Raw genomic sequence first — 18790 nt, 5'->3', positions numbered from 1 at the left:
CCGGCTCAGCCACTTAAAGGAGAAAATGGCAAAGGGGGAAGAGCATTCCCGGAAGGAGATTATAGATTAATATTCCAGAATACAGGCCTGGCACACACACGCACGAACTCCTTCATGGAGCAACTGACTTGTTCGTCTCCATCCTCCATCCTAGCAGGGCTCGGATCCTGGCAGGTGCTCCGTGGAGGCCCCAGAGATTCATGCTGTTTTGCTTCACGGCCTCCTTACACATCTCCTTCCCATTTGTTCGGCACTTTACAGTTTGCAAAGCCCTTTCACACATTCTGCCAATGAGCTCATGACACCCTTTGGACACAGGAGGGATAATTGTTCCCACTGACAGTTGAGGACACTGAGGCTCAGAGAGGTTGGATGACTTTCCTGCCCTCCAGATGGAGTAAGGTGGAGTCCGTGGCGGGCTGCAGGGGCCTGGAGAGGCGGAGTGGTCATCGCGGGCCCCTGCCCGGTCTCGTCCCCCAGGGTACGCAGCCTTCCTGCTGGCTGCCTGCATCCTGAATTTCCGGAGGGCCCTGGCGCTGTTCGTGCTCACCTGTGTGGTCCTCGCCTTCCTGGCCTACGGCCTGCTGAAGAGGCGTCTGGCACTGTTCCTGCTCACCTGTGTGGTCCTCGCCTCCCTGCCCTCCGGCCTGCTGAAGAGGCTTCTGGTGCCACAGCTGGGAAGGTTTAAGAAGCCTGAGGCCCAACCCAGCCTGAAGCTCTGGGCTAAGAGGTGAGTGAGCTCAAGCTCCAAGGCAGGGCGGGGGGAGCACCTGTTGGCTGGGGGTCAGCTCTGGGGTCACAGTGGGGGCTGAGGACTTTCTGGTGTCCCCAGGGCACGATTTGCTGGCTGGCTTCAGAGGCAGCAGCCACCTCTAGTGTTTGCTAGTTCTCCTCTGGTTCTGTGCCCCATTATGACAGGTGACTATGCTGGCTGAGAACAGGACTCAGCAGTTCCCTGCTCTCAGCCCATGCAAGCAGGGAGGCCCTGTCAGTGCCTCCCCTGAGGTCATCAGGGTGAGCAGGGACCACCCCTGGAGTCTGATGGAGCAGGCTGGGTTGGGGTCCAGGTGCCAGTGTTTGTAGTTACCCCCAGGGCATTCTGACTAGCCAGCCACGCCCCTGGACAGCTGTTTGGAATCCCCTGGGTTTCCAGCTGGATTCCTTGGAGCCCTGGAAACCTCAGAGATGCCACAGGGCAGGAGAGGAAGGTTGGGAGGGGAACATCAAACTCTCCCCTTCCCATTTTAACCAGGCAGCTCTAAATTTATGTGCTTTTTAAACCAAGGTTTGCAAAAAAAAAAAAAAAATCAAAAAACTGGGGAAAAAGATTTCTGTGGTTTAAAGAAAAGACCACAGCCTATTTGAATACTGATGTGAATGACTCAACTGGTGACCAAAGACATCGAATGACCTAGTCAGGACAATGCAGGGCATATTTGTGTTTCCCAGAATGAGATTCACATAGTACAGGAAAATGATTTGACTTGGCCTATTGATGAACACATGTAGAATTTTATTTATAAATGCCTTCATTTTCAAATTTTCCTTCCCTTTATTAAAATGTTTTTTTTCTTTTTTCTTTTTTTATACAAAGTCTCACTCTGTTACCTTGGCTAGAGTGCAGTGGTGTCATGACAGCTCACTGCAACCTCAAACTCCTGGGCTGAAGTGATCCTCCCCCTTCAGCCTCCTGAGTAGCTTGGACTACAGGGGCAAGTCACCACATCCTGTTAAATTTTCTACTCTTTTGTGGAGATGGGATCTCGCTGTTGCTCAGGCTGGTCTCAAACTGCTAGCCTCAAGCTATCCTCCTGCCTCGGCCTCCCAGAGTGCTGGATTACAGGCATGAATCACCGCAATCTGCCTGTTAAATAGATTTTTTAAAGGATTTATTTTTACAGTGGTCTTGTATTTATGACAAGTCAGTGATAATGGTTTCCATTTGAGGGATTCATATAGAGTTTGCTTTAAAAATTACAGATAAATTGGACTTTATAAAAACTAAAAACTTTTGGGCCACAAGTGCTGGGTCACATCTCTAATCCCAGGACTCTGGGAGGCTGAGGCAGGAGGATGGCTTGCACCCCAGAGTTCAAGGTTGCAGTGAAGTATGATGACACCACTGCACTCTAGCCAGGGTGACAGAGTGAGACGCTGTCTCAAAAAAAACAAACAAAAAAAAAAATTAAAAGCTTTTTCAAAGGACACCATCAAAAAAGTGAAAGAACGACCCACAGAAGGAAAGAAAATATTTGCAAATCATGTATCTACTAAGGGACCTGCATCCAAAATTAGAACCCAACAATTAAAAGACAATTGGAAAATGATAGAAGAATTTGAATAGACATTTCCCCAAAGATATAGAAGTAGCCAGTAAGCACATTAGAACATGGTCAACATCACTAATTATTATGGAAATGAAAATCAAAACCACAATGAGATACCAGTCCACACTCAGTAAGATGGTTATAATGAAAAAGCAGATCATAACAATTGTTGGCAAAGATGTAGAGAAATGGAAACCCTCATACATTGCTGGTGTGAATATAAAATGGTGCACCTGCTTTAGAGAACATTTATGCTGCCCCTAAATGTAAAATGTGGAGTTATCATATGACCCAGAAATTCCACCCCTAGGAGGCTGGTGGTCAAGGTGGCTCATGCGCGTAATCCTAGCACTCTGGGAGGCCAAGGCAGGAGGATCGCTCGAGCTCAGGAGTTCAAGACCAGCCTAAGCAAGAGCGAGACCCCACCTCTACTAAAAATAGAAAAAATTAGCCGGGCATGGTGGCACATGCCTGCAGTCCTAGCTATACAGGAGGCTGCTGCAGGAAGACCACCTGAGCCTAGGAGTTTGAGGTTGCAGTGAGCTGTCATGATGCCACTGCTTCTAGCTGGGGTGACAGAGGAAGAGTCTGTCTCAAAAACAAACAAACAGAAACCATGGATTTCATTTTGGCTTCCAGTCAAGATGAAGTAATGGAGACCAGGTTTACCCTCCCACTTGAAACAACAAAAACACTGGAACAAAAATGTGAAACAAGCTGTTGTGATACTGGACATTACGCAGTAAGGGACAGTGATCTTTGAGAACTAAGAAACACATGAGATGAGCCCTGTGATCATCCCTGTCTGGAGATGTCCCTGGACACTGTCTAGAGAGGGTGTCCAGGCCCCCACAGGGCAGGAGAACTAGGAGGGGGCAGCAGATCCCCTAAGCTGAAGAGGCAGAGCTGGAAATCCGGGGAGGACAGGGTGGCTGGAGTTCACGCTGCAGAGCAGCAGAGAAGAGAGAGCCACGTAGACAGAAAGGTCCAGAGATATGCAGAGAGTCCTCCCTGAACATGCAGTGGAGTTCTGATCAGTGAATGCATATGAGCAAACTCCCCAAGGCCTAGGAGAATCACACAGGACCAGCAATAGTGTCCCAACAGTCCAGGTGGAAAAACCTCATAATTCATAGGATGCTGTTAGTAATAGCAAGGGCCTTGGCTCAGTGGCAGGAAAAAACTAACCCCAGAATAAATGCTTCTGAGGCCCTGCCCTGCAAATCTTAGACAAAACCCAAAAGAGTCAAACAGAGGAGCATCAGTTAACCACGGCATGACTTTAAGTGAGCAAATATACGTGCAATTGACATCACCAAAGGAAAAGGAGGGCAGAAAGGATATTTGAAGAAATAATTTCCAAAAAATTACAAATTTCCTGAAGATTTTATACCCAAGGATTCAAGAAGCTCCATGGACTTCCAGCACAAGAAACATGAAGACGATGACGCCAAGGAACCTCATAATCAAATTGCTTAAAACCAGTGATAAAAAGAAAATCTTAACAACTGGAGAAGAGAAGACAAAAGGTATGGATTACTAGCAGGTTTCTTGTTAAAAACATGTGAGAGAAGAGTGGAACAGTAAACAACAAAAACAAACCCCAAAACCTTCTAGAAACCTAGAATTCTTTACCAGTGAAATGTCTTCCATAAAAGAAGGGGAAATAAGACCTTTTCCAGACATACAAAAGGGGAAATAATTTTGCAGGCATGAAGCCAACTTACAGTATAAGAAATGTTAAAGGAAGTTCTTCAAACAGAAGAAAAATGATACCAGATAGAAACTTGGTTCTACACAAAGGAATGAAGAGCCTCCAAAAAGGTAACTCCATGGGTAAATATAATGACTATTTTTAATTATTTAAACATCTTTTAAAAACATAACCTGTAAAGCAAGAAAAATAATATGTTAGGGGATTTATATTTTATTTAGAAGTAAATAGCACACGCCTGTAGTCCCAGCTACTCAGGAGGCTGAGGTGGGAGGCTCACTCAAGGCCAGGAGTTTGAGCTTCCAATGCCCTATGATTGCACCTGTGAATAAGCCATTGTACTCCAGGTGACCCTACATATCAAAACCCTATCTCTGAAAAAATTTTCTTAAAAAAGAAGTACATAACAATAGCACAAATGTTGGGAGGGAAGAAATGAAATTATACTGTTGTAAGGTTTTTATAGTGTATGTGAAGTAGTATAACATCACTTGAAGGTAGATCGTAATAAGTGAAAGATGTATACTATAAATGCTAGCCACTAAAATAACCCAACAAAGAGTTACAGCTAACAAGTCAAAAAAGGAGAATCTTTAAGAAATAGTCAATCTGAAACACGGTAGAATAATAGGAAAAGGGAAACAAAGAAGCAGTGGGACAAACAGAAAATAAATGCAAGATGGTAGATTTAAACCCACCTATACCAATAATTACATTAACTATAAATGGTCTAAAACCCCAATTAAAAGTAAGAGTGGATAACAAAGCAAGACCCAAGTATATGCTGCACATAAAACCTGCACATGGATGTTTATAGTATCTTTATTTATAATTCCCCAAACTTGGAAGGAATCAAGATGTCCTTCCATAGGTGAATGGATAAATAAAATGTGGTACATCCAGACGATTTATTCAATGCTAAAAAGAAAGAAACTATCAAGCTAAAAAAAGACATGGAGGAAACTTAAGTGCATATTGCGAAGTGAAATAAGCGATTCTGAAAAGGCTCCAGACTGTGTGACTGCAGCTCTATGACATTCTGGAAAAGGCAAAACTGTGGAGACAGTAAAAAGATCAGTGGTTGCCGGGGGTTGGGGGTGAGAGGAGGGAGGGATGAGTGGGCAGAGCACAGAGGACTTTTAGGGCAGTGAAAATACTCTGTGTGATGCTGTGATGGTAGATACGTGTCATTGTACATTTATCCAAACCCATGGAATGTGCAACACCAACAGTGAATCTTAAACTATGGACTGTAAGTGACTATAGCGTGTCAGTGTAGGTCACCGATTGTAACAAATGTGCCACTCTGGTTGGGATGTTGGTAATGGGGAAGCTGTGCACACGCAGGAGTGGGGTGTACAGTACATCTCTGCTCCTCCCTCTCGATTTTGCTGTGAACCTAAAACTGTTCGAAAAAACACAACGTCTTAAACAAAAATTAACCAAAAATGGATCATACACCTAAATGTAAAGCCTAAACCTATAAAACTTCTTTTAAAAAACATAAGAGAAAATTTTTGTGACCTTGAGTTAAGTCAGCATTTCTTAGATACAAAACCAAAATCACAATCCATAAAAAAACCTGATAAATAGAATATCATGAGATTTAAGAACTTTTGGTCTTCAAAAGATATTGTTAAGAGAATAAACAGATAAGCCATGACTAGGGGGAAAGGTTTTCAGATCCCGTATCTGACAAAGCACTTGAAACCAGAATATATAAAGAACTTTCAAAACTCATTAATAAGAAAAACAACCCAATTTAAGAATGGGCTCAGGATTCGAAGACACATTTAATTAAAGAAGATACATAAGTGGCAATAAGCACATGGTAAGATGCTCAACATCGTTCGTCATTGGGGAAATGCAAATGAGAACTAGAAAGAGATACTGCTGTGTGCCCGTCAGAGTGGCTGGAGTTCAGAAGACCGACCACAGCAAGCGTTGGCAAGGACATACACCAGCTGAGACTCTTGTATACAGCTGGTGGGCATGTAAAAATTTCACAATCACTTTGGAAAGCCAGTTGGCAGTTTCTTAAAAAGTTAGACCTACCATGTAATCTACGTATTCCACTTGCAGACATTTACTGGAGAGAAATGAAAGCATGTATCTCTACAAAGACTTGCACATGAGGGTTTGAATATTCCTAGCAGCTTTGTCTGTAATAGCCCAAAACTGGAAACCACCTAAATGTCCACCCATGAATGGATGGATCAGCAAACTATGCTATATCCACGAAACAGAATAGTACTCAGCCATAAAAGGGAATGAACTGTTGGATGGATCATGCAGAATCCCAGATGAATCTCAAAATAATTACACGGAGTGAAAGAAGTCACACAAAAAGTGCTGTGTGGTTCTATTGCTATGAAATGCTATTATAAAAAAGGCAAACTAATCTAGTGACAGAAAATGGGAACAGAAAGGAGATGAGGAATCACAAAGGAGCACAAGGAAACTGTGGGGGAGGGTGGATGGATATGTTCATTATCTTGATTGTAGTGATGGTGTCAAGGGGTACAGGTGTATCAAAACACATCAGATGGGATACGTTCAAAATGTGCATTTGTTGTGTATCAGCCATTGCCTAATAAAGCAGTTAAAAACAAATAAAACCAAAAAACCAGAAACATGCATTCAACATCCAGAAAACGAGCAAAGAGATGCCCAGGTGGCACACAGGCAAGGCAAAACCTGTGCGTGTAGAGTGGGATGACAGGAGGTTGAAACATGAGCAGAAAGAGAAACGGTGGACTCTGGCCGGAGTTAGCCTGCTTGAGTTCAGATCGCGGGTCCCCTCTTAGGAGCCAGTTAAGACTGCATTGAAGAGAGTAGACCTCGCTGCATAGGCTCTGGGTTAAAATCTCAGCTCTGTGACTTTCTAGATGGGTGGTCTGGGCCAGGTATTTAGCCTCTCTGTGCCTCAGTTTCCTCATCTCTAAAAGAAGGACAGTAACAGTATTTCTCAGCCCTCAGCATATTACCTGCACATAATAGGTGTCAATGAACATTAGCTGTCATTGGTAGTACCCAGTGAGTTGAGGACCAGGTTGGAGGCAGACCTTGAGCGCCTGACGCCCAGAGCTGGGCTGTCACACCCGTTGGGCTGTCTCCTGGACAAGCAAAGCCCAGACCCGGGAAGGGAAGCGTTGCTGTCAAGGTTGGATCCAGGCCTTGGTCTCAGGTGCCTGGCTCAGCCATCCAGACTGACACTATTGCTCCTAGGTGTTTGGGAGCGTGGCCCACAGTGCTCAGTCCTGGGCTGCACAGGCCCCTCCTCCCCTGAGGCCAGAGACTGGGCTGAGCGTCATAGCAGCTGTGAGAGTCCCGTACCTGGGTGAAGCCATGTGCTGGGCACCATGCTAAGCTCCGTACACACATCCTCTTATTTAATCCTCTCAGCAGCCTCGAGAAATGAGGGGTCTTTGGCCTCATTTGCCCAGTGAGGAAAGTAGAATCAGAGAGGCCCGTGGGTCTGCCAGGGGCCACACAGCTAGAGCGGGACTTCCTAGTGTCTGGGTCCAGAGCTCGTGCTCTTGCCACGGTGCTGTATCCTTTCTCCTCCTCTCTGCCCTGAGTGCCCTTCCTCTGGGTGCTCGTGTGTGTGTGTGTGTGTGTGTGTGTGTGTGTGCGTGTGTGTAGGTGGGGACATGCCCATGTTGATGGCTTTCGCCTCTCCCCTGCAGGGGCCTAGCTCTCGCGGCTCTCTTGTTCCTGGTCCTGTGGCTGTCTCTGGACACGTCCCGGCGGCCTGAGCAGCTGGTGTCCTTTGCAGGAATGTGTGTGTTCATCGCCATCCTCTTTGCCTGCTCGAAGCATCACCGCGCAGTGAGTGCTGATCTGTCAGGCCGGGGCTGGAAGGGAGTGGACGCCTCTGTCTTCTGGCCCTGGGCTGGATCTGGGAGCTGGGGTGGGAGCAGATGCTCCTGCTGGGAGAGCCCCGGAGGCTCAGAGCCTGGGGAAGACAGTGGGTATCAGGACAGGGTCCCTGTGAGGCTGGGGAAGGAGATCCCAGGACTAGAGGCCCCGAGTGGGCTGTCACCTCTCTTAGCAGAAGTCCTCAACCTCCCCAGTGGGGCAGGGGACGCTGCCTGGATGTCTCTGCAGACTTCAGAGGCTGTCGCTTCTCGGCCACTTTGGCTAAGATCAAGTGCAGACTCAGGCATGTGTTTCCTTGGTGACAGCCCCTCTGGTCAGTCCGAGACTGGTCCTCCGATCTGTTTTCTCAGGAGGCCAGACACCCAGGCACAAGTCTGGCTCCCCCTGCCCAGTGATGGCCCAGGGACACAGTGCCGTGGCTCGCCCAAGGCTGCTCGAGCTTCACACGGGCTCCTGATTGCATCTTGCCCACTGCCCTGGCCCGCTGCTGCCTAGAGCGTGGCCTATTCTGAATCCCAGGGAGGCTGTGACCATTGTTAAGTGGCCCAGGACTCTGGATGGGCCCAGCCCCTGTCTGACAGGTGGACAAAGCTCCCAAAACCCCTCAGCGGCCCATGGCCTGTGCCCTCACCCCACCCTGTGCCCTGCCCATCCCCCAGGAGCTGAGCTCACCAGACCTTTCTGTCGGGTGGGTAACAGGTGTCCTGGCGGGCCGTGTCCTGGGGACTTGCGCTGCAGTTTGTCCTTGGACTCTTTGTCATCAGAACAGAACCAGGATTTATTGCGTTCCAGTGGCTAGACGACCGGATCCAGGTGTGTACATGGGACATCCTAGGCTGCCAGGGAATGTCGGAAAAGCCACTGGTTTGGGGGGAGATGGGTGGTGACGCCACAGAGCAGGGACGGGACTAGGCAGGTGGGTGTGAACGGGGCCCCAGACCAGGTACTGCCAGCCGGACACAGTGTCCTTTGAGAGGCTGGGTCGTCTGTGGAAGAAAATCCCAGACAGGATGATCTCCTGGTACCTGACCATGGCACATGGTCAGTGGCGATGATCAGTGATTTGTAACTTAAAATAGTTTAAAGAGCTAAAAAAAAAAAAAAAAAAAATTGCAAAGAATTTACTCTGTGAGAGTTTAAAAATAACGTTTATTGAAGTTATTCTTTTTTATTTTTTTTATTGTTCTAAAATACACATAAGATAAAGTTTACCATTTCAACCATTTTTAAGTATCATTAAATTCATGCACATTGTTGTGCACCCATCATGACTGACTTTTGTCAGAAGACGAGACGACAGCAGATTTAGTTTAAAGAGCTTGATAGGCGTTTATCTGCGATTCTAGAGTCGGGGCACAGCTGGTTCTGCAGGCTGGAGTGAGTATTCCCGGGAGGCGAGCAGAGGGCTGCCGTTTGAAGGAGGGAAGAGGGCTGACGACAGCAGGAAACAAGAGGGGGCTGCGTGTTTCGCAGTTGTCGTCCCTGCAGGGGTTGAAGCAGAGGGGACTCCCCTCCCCTGCCAGGTGGGGCTTGCCGGTGTCTCTCCCTCTCCCGACAGCGCGGGAGGCCAAGCAGCAATGTGGTTCCTGGGTAGACACGTGGAACTGGAGCACGAGGGACTCCATTTGGGTGGCTCTGTTGGGCCCCGTGCAGGAGCTCGGTTAAACCAACGGCCTCCTGTCATTTTATTCCACTTTAGGAAACAAATTATCGAGGGCACGAGTGTAACCCCCCCCCCCCCGACTCGCCTCCCGCTGGCCAGCTCGCCCGCGTGCTCTGTGTGGGGTGAGCTGGCAGTCCTGTCTGCCCGGCTGTGCACACCCGCTGGCCCCACGCCAGCACCCGCGTGGCTATTGGGGAGGAAAAGACAGAGTTGCTGCTCTGGGCCCCTCCCCATTTTACAGACTGGAACGCTGAGGCCTGGGCGAGAGACGTGACTTGTCCCTGCAATCGCAGTGCAAGTCGGGACCTAACACTGATCTCCCGTAGAATGTGTGGCTGGACTCGAACGCCCAGTCCGTGAGCCCGGGATGGGGACGATATGAGAGAAGGCTGTGCCCTTGGTTGTCAGGGGACTGAGCAGGCACGAGAGGCACCACCTTTGACAGCCTTCGCCACACATCTCGTAGTCTTGGTTCCTCACCGTCCCTTCTGTATTGTCCTAACCACTCCCGACTCAGAGCATTTCCTTAAAATTGACTGAAAAGGTGTCTCTTTGGAGAATGTGTTCAGAAGGAGCCAGTGCTCACGATCGTGGCTTTACACACCCAGCCAGGTGGCACCCCACCCTTGGTAAGGGCCCAGGGGACTACGTCCCTGGCCAACCTGCCTGGGCCTGGTGTCCCTGTCTCCCAACTAGGCCGGGCTCTGGCTACGGGGTGCTCACGGCCCCTCCACCTGACCCAGCCTGGTTCTCTGGCTACTGGTTCCTGCGTCTTCCCTTCCTAGCCTCACTCCGTGTTTTGGTTTTGTTCTTTTTTTAATTTCAGGTCTTCCTGAGCTACACCAGGGCTGGCTCTACCTTCGTGTTCGGGGAGAATCTGGTCAACGATGTCTTTGCCTTTCAGGTAAGCTTGACTCTTGGTCGTAGAGGCCTTCAGTGGCCGCTGCCCAGCCACCTCCAGCTGGCAAGGGGTCTGGGCAAGGCAACCCGGCCAAGAAGGGTGGGAGGAGTCCCGCGGGCAGAGGCTGGTACTGGGATGGGCCCAGCAGTGTGTTCAGCTGGTGATATGTTTTTGTTATATTTGGTAACATTTGTAAAAGGAAGACATTTCTATATTCTTTTCCTTAGAGATGACCCCCAAGTTACAGAATTGCTGGGAGGCTGAGGACAAGGAGCAGGGGTGGGGGTCTGTTCTGGTCTCCTGCTGAGACCTCAACCCTGATGTGTCTCCAGGACTCTGGGCCTATGAACAGTTTACAAGAACACTTAGGCTCAAATCATCCTCTTCCTTCAAGGCCTCTCAAGGCCACCTCTGCCAGGAAGTCTGCCCTTATTAATCCAGCTGCAAGTACAGCTCCTCCTCTGCGTCCTCCTAGACCCACAGTCCCTGCCTCTCTTTCTCTTTCCTTCCTTCCTTTTAACAAAACTTTACTGTGCATTTGATGCACTGCAAACTATGATAGGGGAAATTGAGACAAAGGCATTGTCTGTTTCAGAGACTGTGTTATCTAACGGCAGAGCCCCAGTCCTAAGTCACAACAGGGCGGCCTGTGTGTGCTGCTGCTGTGACCTGCCGCACTGTTCTGGTGGGGGCCGGTGGTTGAGTTTCTTCTCTGTCCCGGTAACTGCTCAAGTGCCTAAAGGATATCTTTAGCAAGAACCTTTTAGCATGGTCCTCCTGTGCCTGCCTCACGCCAAAACTGTCTGAGACCCTGAGGCTGCTCCAGGCCTGGGCTCCACTGACTGGGTAGAAAGAGAGACCTGGGACCCGCTCACTCAGCACTGACCCGGGGCCCCACAGAGGGCAATCAGGGCTGCCCGCCCTGGCCTATCCTGGACCACCGTGACCATGGAACTGCTGTGCGGGACTCCATGCACAGGTTCCAGAGGTTTCTGCTCTTGATCATTGCTCTGGCCACTGTTCCCAGGCCCGCCCCCCTCCCCCCGACCCTGCTGGGCCCAGTAGGCCTTTCAGCCTAAGCCATGGACTCGGCCACGGACTTCTGGGCTGGTGCTGAGCGCTCATGAGTCCAGAGCCTCCTGCCTACCCTGACCTGACCTCTGGCGAGTTCCCCTTGGAGCCTGAGTGTCTGTGTGCCAGCAGACCCTGTGGGGAACGCCCAGGCCATCGAGGGGTTCTAAGAGTCTCACCCTAAGCAGAAGGGAGGGAACAGGTTCCTGTCTTCTCAAGAGTCTTCTTGCCCTCCCCGGACAAATTTTCCCATCATGTTTCTGAGACCAGCTCTGTGTAGAGAGGATATGGGGAGGGGCAGCCTCTGTCAGTCCCCAAAGGTCCCCTGACCCCATTCCCTTAGGGTGAAGGGGGCTGCGCCCTCCACATTTGCATAACCAAGTAGGGAGGCCACCCAGGGTTTCAGGGGAGAGCAGTGAAGGTCTGACTTCTTGTGTCCGCCCAGACAGAAGCTCCAGGAGCTCCTCACACTTAAAAAGCAAACACACAGCGCTGCAGTTCCCCTTGGCAGCTGCATTCAAGTGCAGTAAGACAGGTGCAAAGGGCAGTGCCTGGGGAGTGGCTCTAGGGAGAGGTCGTTTACGATGAGGGATGGTGAGGAAGACTCTTTCAGAAGGTGGCATTCGATGTGGAGCTTCAGGGCAGAACAGATTTGGACACACGGAGCTAGGCAGGAAGAGGGGACAGTGAGGGACGCACTCAGCTGAGGATGTGCTGCTGTGTCCACGGCGCAGGGTGCAGGTCTGCGAGACGGGCATGTAAGCCGATCCCCAAAGGGAAGTTACAGCCCAGTGAGCCAGAGGAGCTGGCCAGGCCACGCGGCTGCCGTCCACCAGGACCCCACCCCACTACTGTCCTGTTCGAGCACTGAACTGTCACTTGGCCTGCCGCTGTGTCTGCTCCCTGGCCAGTGAGCTGTGTTTCCTTCCATCTTTCCTCCCCTTCTGGAAGAACGTGCACACACCTGCCACTTGCCTGTCGCCCCGAATCACCCTTCAGAGCCATGAACTCCTAGACCGTTAGTCACAGGAGGGAGCCCAGGGGTCCTTGGGTCTCCTCTTTGTATTGCCATGGTCCCAGCAAGCGCCAGAGAGGAGCAGGGAGCCGGCCAGGATCGCCCAGTGAGTCAGGGCAGAGCCAGAGCCCGTCCCGTCCCGTCCCTGGACTTCAGGCAAGGGATGTTTTCTTCCTCATCGTGTAAGTAGGAACCAGTGGCATCATGTCTGTCCTCCAAAAACAAAAAGGTGGGCACGGTGGCACGCGCCTGTAGTCCCAGCTATGTGGGGGCTCAGGTGGCAGGATCCCTTGAGCCCAGGAGTTGAAGTCTGGCCAGGGCAACATAGTGAGGCCTTGTCTCAAAAGCAAATGGTCCCTACATAGCAACAGCAATTTTAAAACATATTAATGGTGACAAAAGACTTTGAAACTATTCAATTGAGAGAGTAGTAACAGTGAGTGCCTTTATCATTAACCAGCCTCAGCATTTCCAGCCAAACACGAGCCATTTCCTGGCGCCTGGGAGGCCCTGTCCCCTGGACAGATTCCTGACCAGTGCGTTGGCCAATGGCATTCGCAGCTGTGTTGGGCCAGATGCAGGAGGATTTAAAGTAAGTGTTCCACAGCCCCAGAATTCCCTTTCTCACGTCTCACTAATCACACAATGTTATTCACACTCCCCATATCACACACATGCACTTGTGTGTGCACACACACCCACACACACATGTACACACGCACACACGTTTAGGACTTGTCCTCAAGGCAGGGGTGGCTTTGTCGAGTGCTCACTTCTCTCCGTTCTTTCCGTAAATCACGTGGACCTAGTCCAAGGCCTTTGGCCAAGTTCAGCTCGGGAAATTCTTCTCTGAGCTCGCTGGGATGCTCAGAATCCAAGCTGCTTCCTCTGGGCCATGGTCCAACTGGTCTCTGCTGGAGGTTGTAGCATCTCTCCTTGGGGTTCCTCAGCCCTCAGCCTACCCTGGGCCTGGAGTCCAGCACAGTGGATGTGGCAGTCACCTCCCAGCCGTGTCCCCTGGGTTAGTCATTCCTGCTTGGCTCCGTCTCCCCCTTAGCAACTTCCCAGCATGTAACCCCCGGCCCAGCCCCATATCCTTCCCGGGCCTGGCTGGCCTGGGAGCACACTTGTGCCTTCTTGCACTGTCGCTCCGCCTCTGGGACAGGCCCCCGCAGGTGCTCACCATTGCTGCCCAGATTCTATCCCTGAGCAAACCCAGGATGAAGGGAGATGTTTTCATGTCCCGAGGGTCTCAAGGTGTCTGACTGACGCAGACTGCAGTGCCAGTGGTCAAGAGTGCCAAAGTTTGCACACAAAGATCAAACAAGATAAGGTCTGAAGGTGCCGGTGGCTTTGGTAATGAAGGGGTCACCTGTAGCCTTAGTGAGCGTGATGTTCGGGGGGGAAATGGAAGGAAAGGCTGGGAGGAGGGAGGGGGGACAGTCCCAGCAGGAGAGATCTGCTGAGCACGAGGCATCCCGGCAGAGACAGGCATGAGGGGCAGAGTGCGGTGGTTCAGGGCGAAGGGATGGCACAAACGGGAAAGCAGGGGGCATGTCCAGGGCACAGCCAGGGTTCCAGCCTATCTGGACTTGGAGTCCTTTCTGCTTTTTGGTAATGCTGGTGCTGTGGACCCTGCAGCTGTTGTCTATGAGGAATCTTCCAGCTCTGAGTTTTTGTGGTTCATTGTTGCTTGAGGCTAGTGACAGGGTAGTTTGTACAGGACTTAAGCCTTGGGGTCTGGGGACATGGTGGTGGGGGTTGCCCAGACAGCCCTGGGAAGTCATCAAGAGCCCTGGCTCAGACCCTCCAGGGAGAGGAGGGGGCAGGGCCTTGTCCTTAGTGGGTTTAGTGTTGCCATCGAGGCCCGTTTCCTGGCAAGGCGATGGCGTTTGCCCGGGGCGTGGGTCTGCTCCCCGAGCACAGCGGTTCTCAGGGTGTGTGCAGATGAGCAGCAGCAGCAGTGTCTGGGACAGCCCCCCCCCCCCATCCCCCGACCAAGACCTGCTGAATCCCAAACTCTATGGTCAGGCTCGATTTCCATTTCTGACAAAGTCTCAGGTGCTGCTGGTGGTGCAGGGACCACACTGAGAACCGCTGGCCTAGAAGAGCTGGACGTTCCTTCTTCCCTGACTCTGGCACTAGCAGGCCCAGCCGACAAGGCCATTTTCACAAGGCCGAGGCCAGCGCTCACTTGGCTCTTCCTTGGAGGGGCTCGTTGTAGTCATGCAGGAGGCTGTGACGAAACCGCAGACCAGGTGTCTCAGAGACGACAGAAAGTTCTTCCTCGGAGTTCTGGAGGCTGGGAGGCTGAGATGAGGGTGCCGGCACGGTCAGGTTCCGGTGAGGGGAGCCACATGCTGGTCATAGCGATGTTCTTCTGTCTGTGTCCTCGCATGGTGGGAAGGCGGGGGAGCTCGCTGGGGCCTCGTTCATCAGGGCACCCATCGAGTTCATGAGGGCTCCGCCCCATGACCTGATCGCCTCACAAAGGCCCCGCCTGCTAGTACTGTCACCCTGGGATTAGGTTTGACCAAATGGGTTTGCTGGGACACGAGCATTCAGGCCCCTGTGGGGAGGCACGCTACCCCTGCAGACAGGGAACAAGCCTGAAGAACTGCACCCAGTGCAGACCTCGGGGTCATGGCAGGACCTTGGCAACCTGCCTGGTGGCTGGGAGGTGCCTCTGCCTCTTTGCAGGCACGTGACCTTGGGCAGGTGGCCAAGATCTCCCAGCCTCAGGGCGCCCATCTGTGAAGCATGGACAGTTGCATCTGCCGTGGTTGCTTTGTGGATCAGTGAGTCCCCACACATCAGGCACCTGCACACAGTAGGCCCTCACAGCAGGCACATAGTAGGGCTTACTGGCACTGCCTTCCCCTCCCAGGGCAGCACCCACCGCCTGGAACCACCTGCCCTGTTGTTCTGCCGTCTCACATGCTGCAGGCCCCAGAGGTGTGTCCTGGGCTGTGAGAGCAAACCAAGCACAGGGACCTCACTTAGTGGTAAACATGCCACCTTAGGAAACCGAAGGTCACCTCCGCTATCTTTCATTTCCTTACCTCCCTAGACACTCAGCACTTAACCTAGAACATAGCTTCTCTTCCACCAAAGTCCCCATCTTGCAGACAGAAAACGCCTTTTTGTTGCTGGGGGGAGAGATTCCCAGTTCTGCAGTGGGGTCCTGCCGCCCCGGGCACCCTCCTTCCTGGCTGGGGCCCGTCTCCGCAGGCCTCCCCGCTGCCCTGGAGTGGCTCTCAGGATCAGCTGGACAGGCAGTCTAGACAGTTCCTGATCCTCTGTGTGTCTCGCCCCCAGGGCGAGCAGGGTGATGTCATCACACCCTGTGCTGGGGCTGTTTGCAGCCCAGGCAGCCAGGAGGAGTTGCAGGGCAGGGAAAGGGTTTCTTGGGCCAGTGCCTGTGTTCCCTGTCAGGTGACATGCCCAAGTGCAGTGTAGCTGGTGACAGATGTGGCAAGTGGAGCAAGCTGAGATGGAACCTGCGGGTTGGTCTGGGAAGGGAGGGGAAGCACCTTGGTAGGCTTGTTTCTCGTGTCCGGCCGCAGCTGCCTGGGCAGAATCTCTGTTCTCGTCAGGGACCGTTCTGTAGTCCAGATGCATTTTCAGCTAGAGCCGCCCAGATTTGCTTGCTCAAGACTTTCCTTTCTTAAAGAATAAAAACAACCCTCCCTCGACCCCTAACCCTCCCCAGCGGTGGCTCCGCTTCTCCACAGGGCTGGCGTCCTTGCTGTCTTTACCCTGTCAGGGCCCAGGCCCTCCTTGGCTGGTGACATCAGCCTCTGTGCCCACCCTCCTCCAACACTGCTCTCACCTAGTGGCCAGCGACCCTTGAGTTGCTACGTTCCCAGGGTCCGGCTTGGTCCTTACCTTGCCCGAGATCTCTGATGCATCTGACTCAGCCCTTCTTGCAGAGCCGCCCGGCGGTTTCCATCATACTTTTCTCCTGGACGTCCTCCTTCACAGGTTGCTCCGTCCCCTCTCGCCCTTCAATGACACTGAGCCCAGGGCGCTGTCCTCAGCCCTGCTCTTTGCAGGCAGGGTGATTTCCGCAGTGAGTTGCATCTGCCCCGTGGGCTCAGCCTGCACTCCCTAGGGGCGAGCCCCAGACCCTGTCATCCAGCTGCGCACTTGACACTGCACTTGGACGTGCCACAGGCGTCTCAGACGCAGCCAGTTCACACCCAAATGGATGGTCTTGCCCAAACTTGTCCTCTGCCAGTGCTCCCTCCCTTCAGAAATGCCCGCTTAGTGTAGAAAATTACAGGAACAGATGAGAAATTCAAAACTAGAGAAAACAGAGAACACCGTGTCCACAGCTCCAGAACAGAGAAGTAAGTCCTTGACTGTTTGGGAGGACTGCCTCCCAGGCTTCTTTCTGTAATTTTAATGCTGCAGTTTTCCCACTGAACATTTTAGCATAAGAATACTTCTATGCTACTACCAAGTCTGCCTGACTCTCTTAAAACTGTTTGGAACAAATAATTCGAGACTAGAGGAGACTTTCCAACAGCACAAAAGGGTCAAAGGTGAAAAATAAATCTTCCTCTCACCCCTTATCCCCAGGGCGCCTAGTTCCCTCCCCAAGGCACCTGCTGTTGCCAGTCACTTGCGTGTCCTTCTTGTTCTCTCTCTCTCTTTTTGCTAACTTTTAGTTTTTTAAACAGGGCCTCACTCTGTCACCCAGGCTGCAGTGCACTGGCATGACCATAGCTCATTGCAGCCTTGAACTCCTGAGCTCAAAAGATCCTCCTGCGTCAGGGCCTTGAGTAGCTGGGGCTACAGTTTCACGCCATCATGCCTGGCTGATTTTTTTGTATTTTCATTGTTAGTAGCAGCACTGGCTTACTCTTGCCTAGGCTGACCTCAAACTCCTGGCCTCAAGCAATCCTCCCACCTTGGCCTCCCAGAGTGCTAGATTTATAGACAGGCGTGAGCCACCGCATCCAGCCACTTTCGTGTCCCTCTAAGATATCCCATGACCATACAAGATCACACATAATGCTCCATCTTTTTTAAATTTTTTAGAGATGTGGTGTCACTGTGTGCCAGGCTGGCCTTGAACTTCTGGGCTCAAGTGATCTTCCCACCTCGGCCTCCCGAGTACTGGGACCACAAGCGTGCCCCACCACGCCAGCTGCCCCCTGGTTTTCACTCGCATCAGAGCACAGCGTGCACCCTGTTGTGCACCTTCCTTCTTTCCTTTTGATAAACTGTCTTGGAAATCGTTCCCCAAGTGCCATAGGGCTTCCTCACTCTTGTCTCCTTTCAGGGCACCATTGTGTGGCTACACCTAGCTTATTAACTAGTCCTCCAGCAGAAGACACTTCACTTTTTACCAGTTTGTTATTATAAATCAGACCACAGAAAAGAAAAAGCACTAGGGTGGGGCCCTGGGGCTGGGAAGGAGTGAATGGACGGGAAAGAGATTTGAGGGGAGAACTGATGGATGTTGGGGTCAATGACCAGCAGTGCGGAGCCCGGCACCAGGTACTGGGTGACAGGAGGAGGTGCTGGCTGCAGGTGTCACATGAGTCTGCTTCTGAGCTTGCTGGCACTGAGTGGACCTGGAACACCGGAACGATGCAGGTCTCCTCAATCAGGCTGGAAGCAGAGGACAGGCGTGAGGGCCGAGGGCCGAGGCCAGGGATTGAGCTCGTGAAGGAGGACGGATACTGCAACCCTCACAGCAGCCCTGAGCGGTGGCATCTTACCCCATTTCCAGACAAAGAAGCAGGGGTGACAGTGGTGCCTCTGGCCCCTCCCTCCATGGCCCAGGATGGCCTGGGCATTACTCAGAGGGGAACAGAGGGGGCAGAATTGCCTCAGAGAGGCCCCGTAAGTGGAATACCGGGAATTTCATGCTGAATTCAGAGCTGCTTCCTTGACCCTGTGAGGCATCTGCGTGGGCTGTCTGGGGCTCCTGGCCCTGCCTGCCTCTGACCGGGCCCTACACTCTCTTTCCCGGCAGTATCTGCCCATCTTTGTTTTCTTCAGCTGCGTCATGTCAGTTCTCTTCTACGTGGGCCTCATGCAGTGGCTGATCCTGAAGGTGAGTCCCAGTGCTGGTGACCTCGGCTCTTCCAGAGTCACCAGCTCCAGGGGTCACGCTGTCCCAGAATGCCTTGCTCCCAGAGCCTAGCCCCTCCACACAGACCCTGTTCCCCAGACCCTCACCATCCCACAGCCCCCTGTTCCC

At 51.8% G+C, this 18790-nt stretch overlaps 1 protein-coding gene across 2 annotated transcripts in view; it reads left to right on the top strand.

Moving 5' to 3' along the window:
• The window catches only part of LOC138381924 (sodium/nucleoside cotransporter 1-like), a 48439-nt gene that overhangs the window by 12668 nt on the left and 16981 nt on the right, over positions 1–18790 (top strand). For both annotated transcript variants that reach the window (XM_069466569.1, XM_069466570.1), the window contains exons 5-9: positions 481–730; positions 7731–7872; positions 8623–8736; positions 10413–10490; positions 18563–18643. In XM_069466569.1, coding sequence (XP_069322670.1) covers positions 481–730; positions 7731–7872; positions 8623–8736; positions 10413–10490; positions 18563–18643 — 665 coding nt within the window. The remainder of the gene's footprint in view (positions 1–480; positions 731–7730; positions 7873–8622; positions 8737–10412; positions 10491–18562; positions 18644–18790) is intronic.

The sequence above is a fragment of the Eulemur rufifrons genome, chromosome 3 (genome assembly GCF_041146395.1).
Source record: "Eulemur rufifrons isolate Redbay chromosome 3, OSU_ERuf_1, whole genome shotgun sequence".
Taxonomy (NCBI): domain Eukaryota; kingdom Metazoa; phylum Chordata; class Mammalia; order Primates; family Lemuridae; genus Eulemur; species Eulemur rufifrons.
Note: the sequence above shows the minus strand (reverse complement) of the source record. Positions and strands in the feature narration are given on the sequence as shown.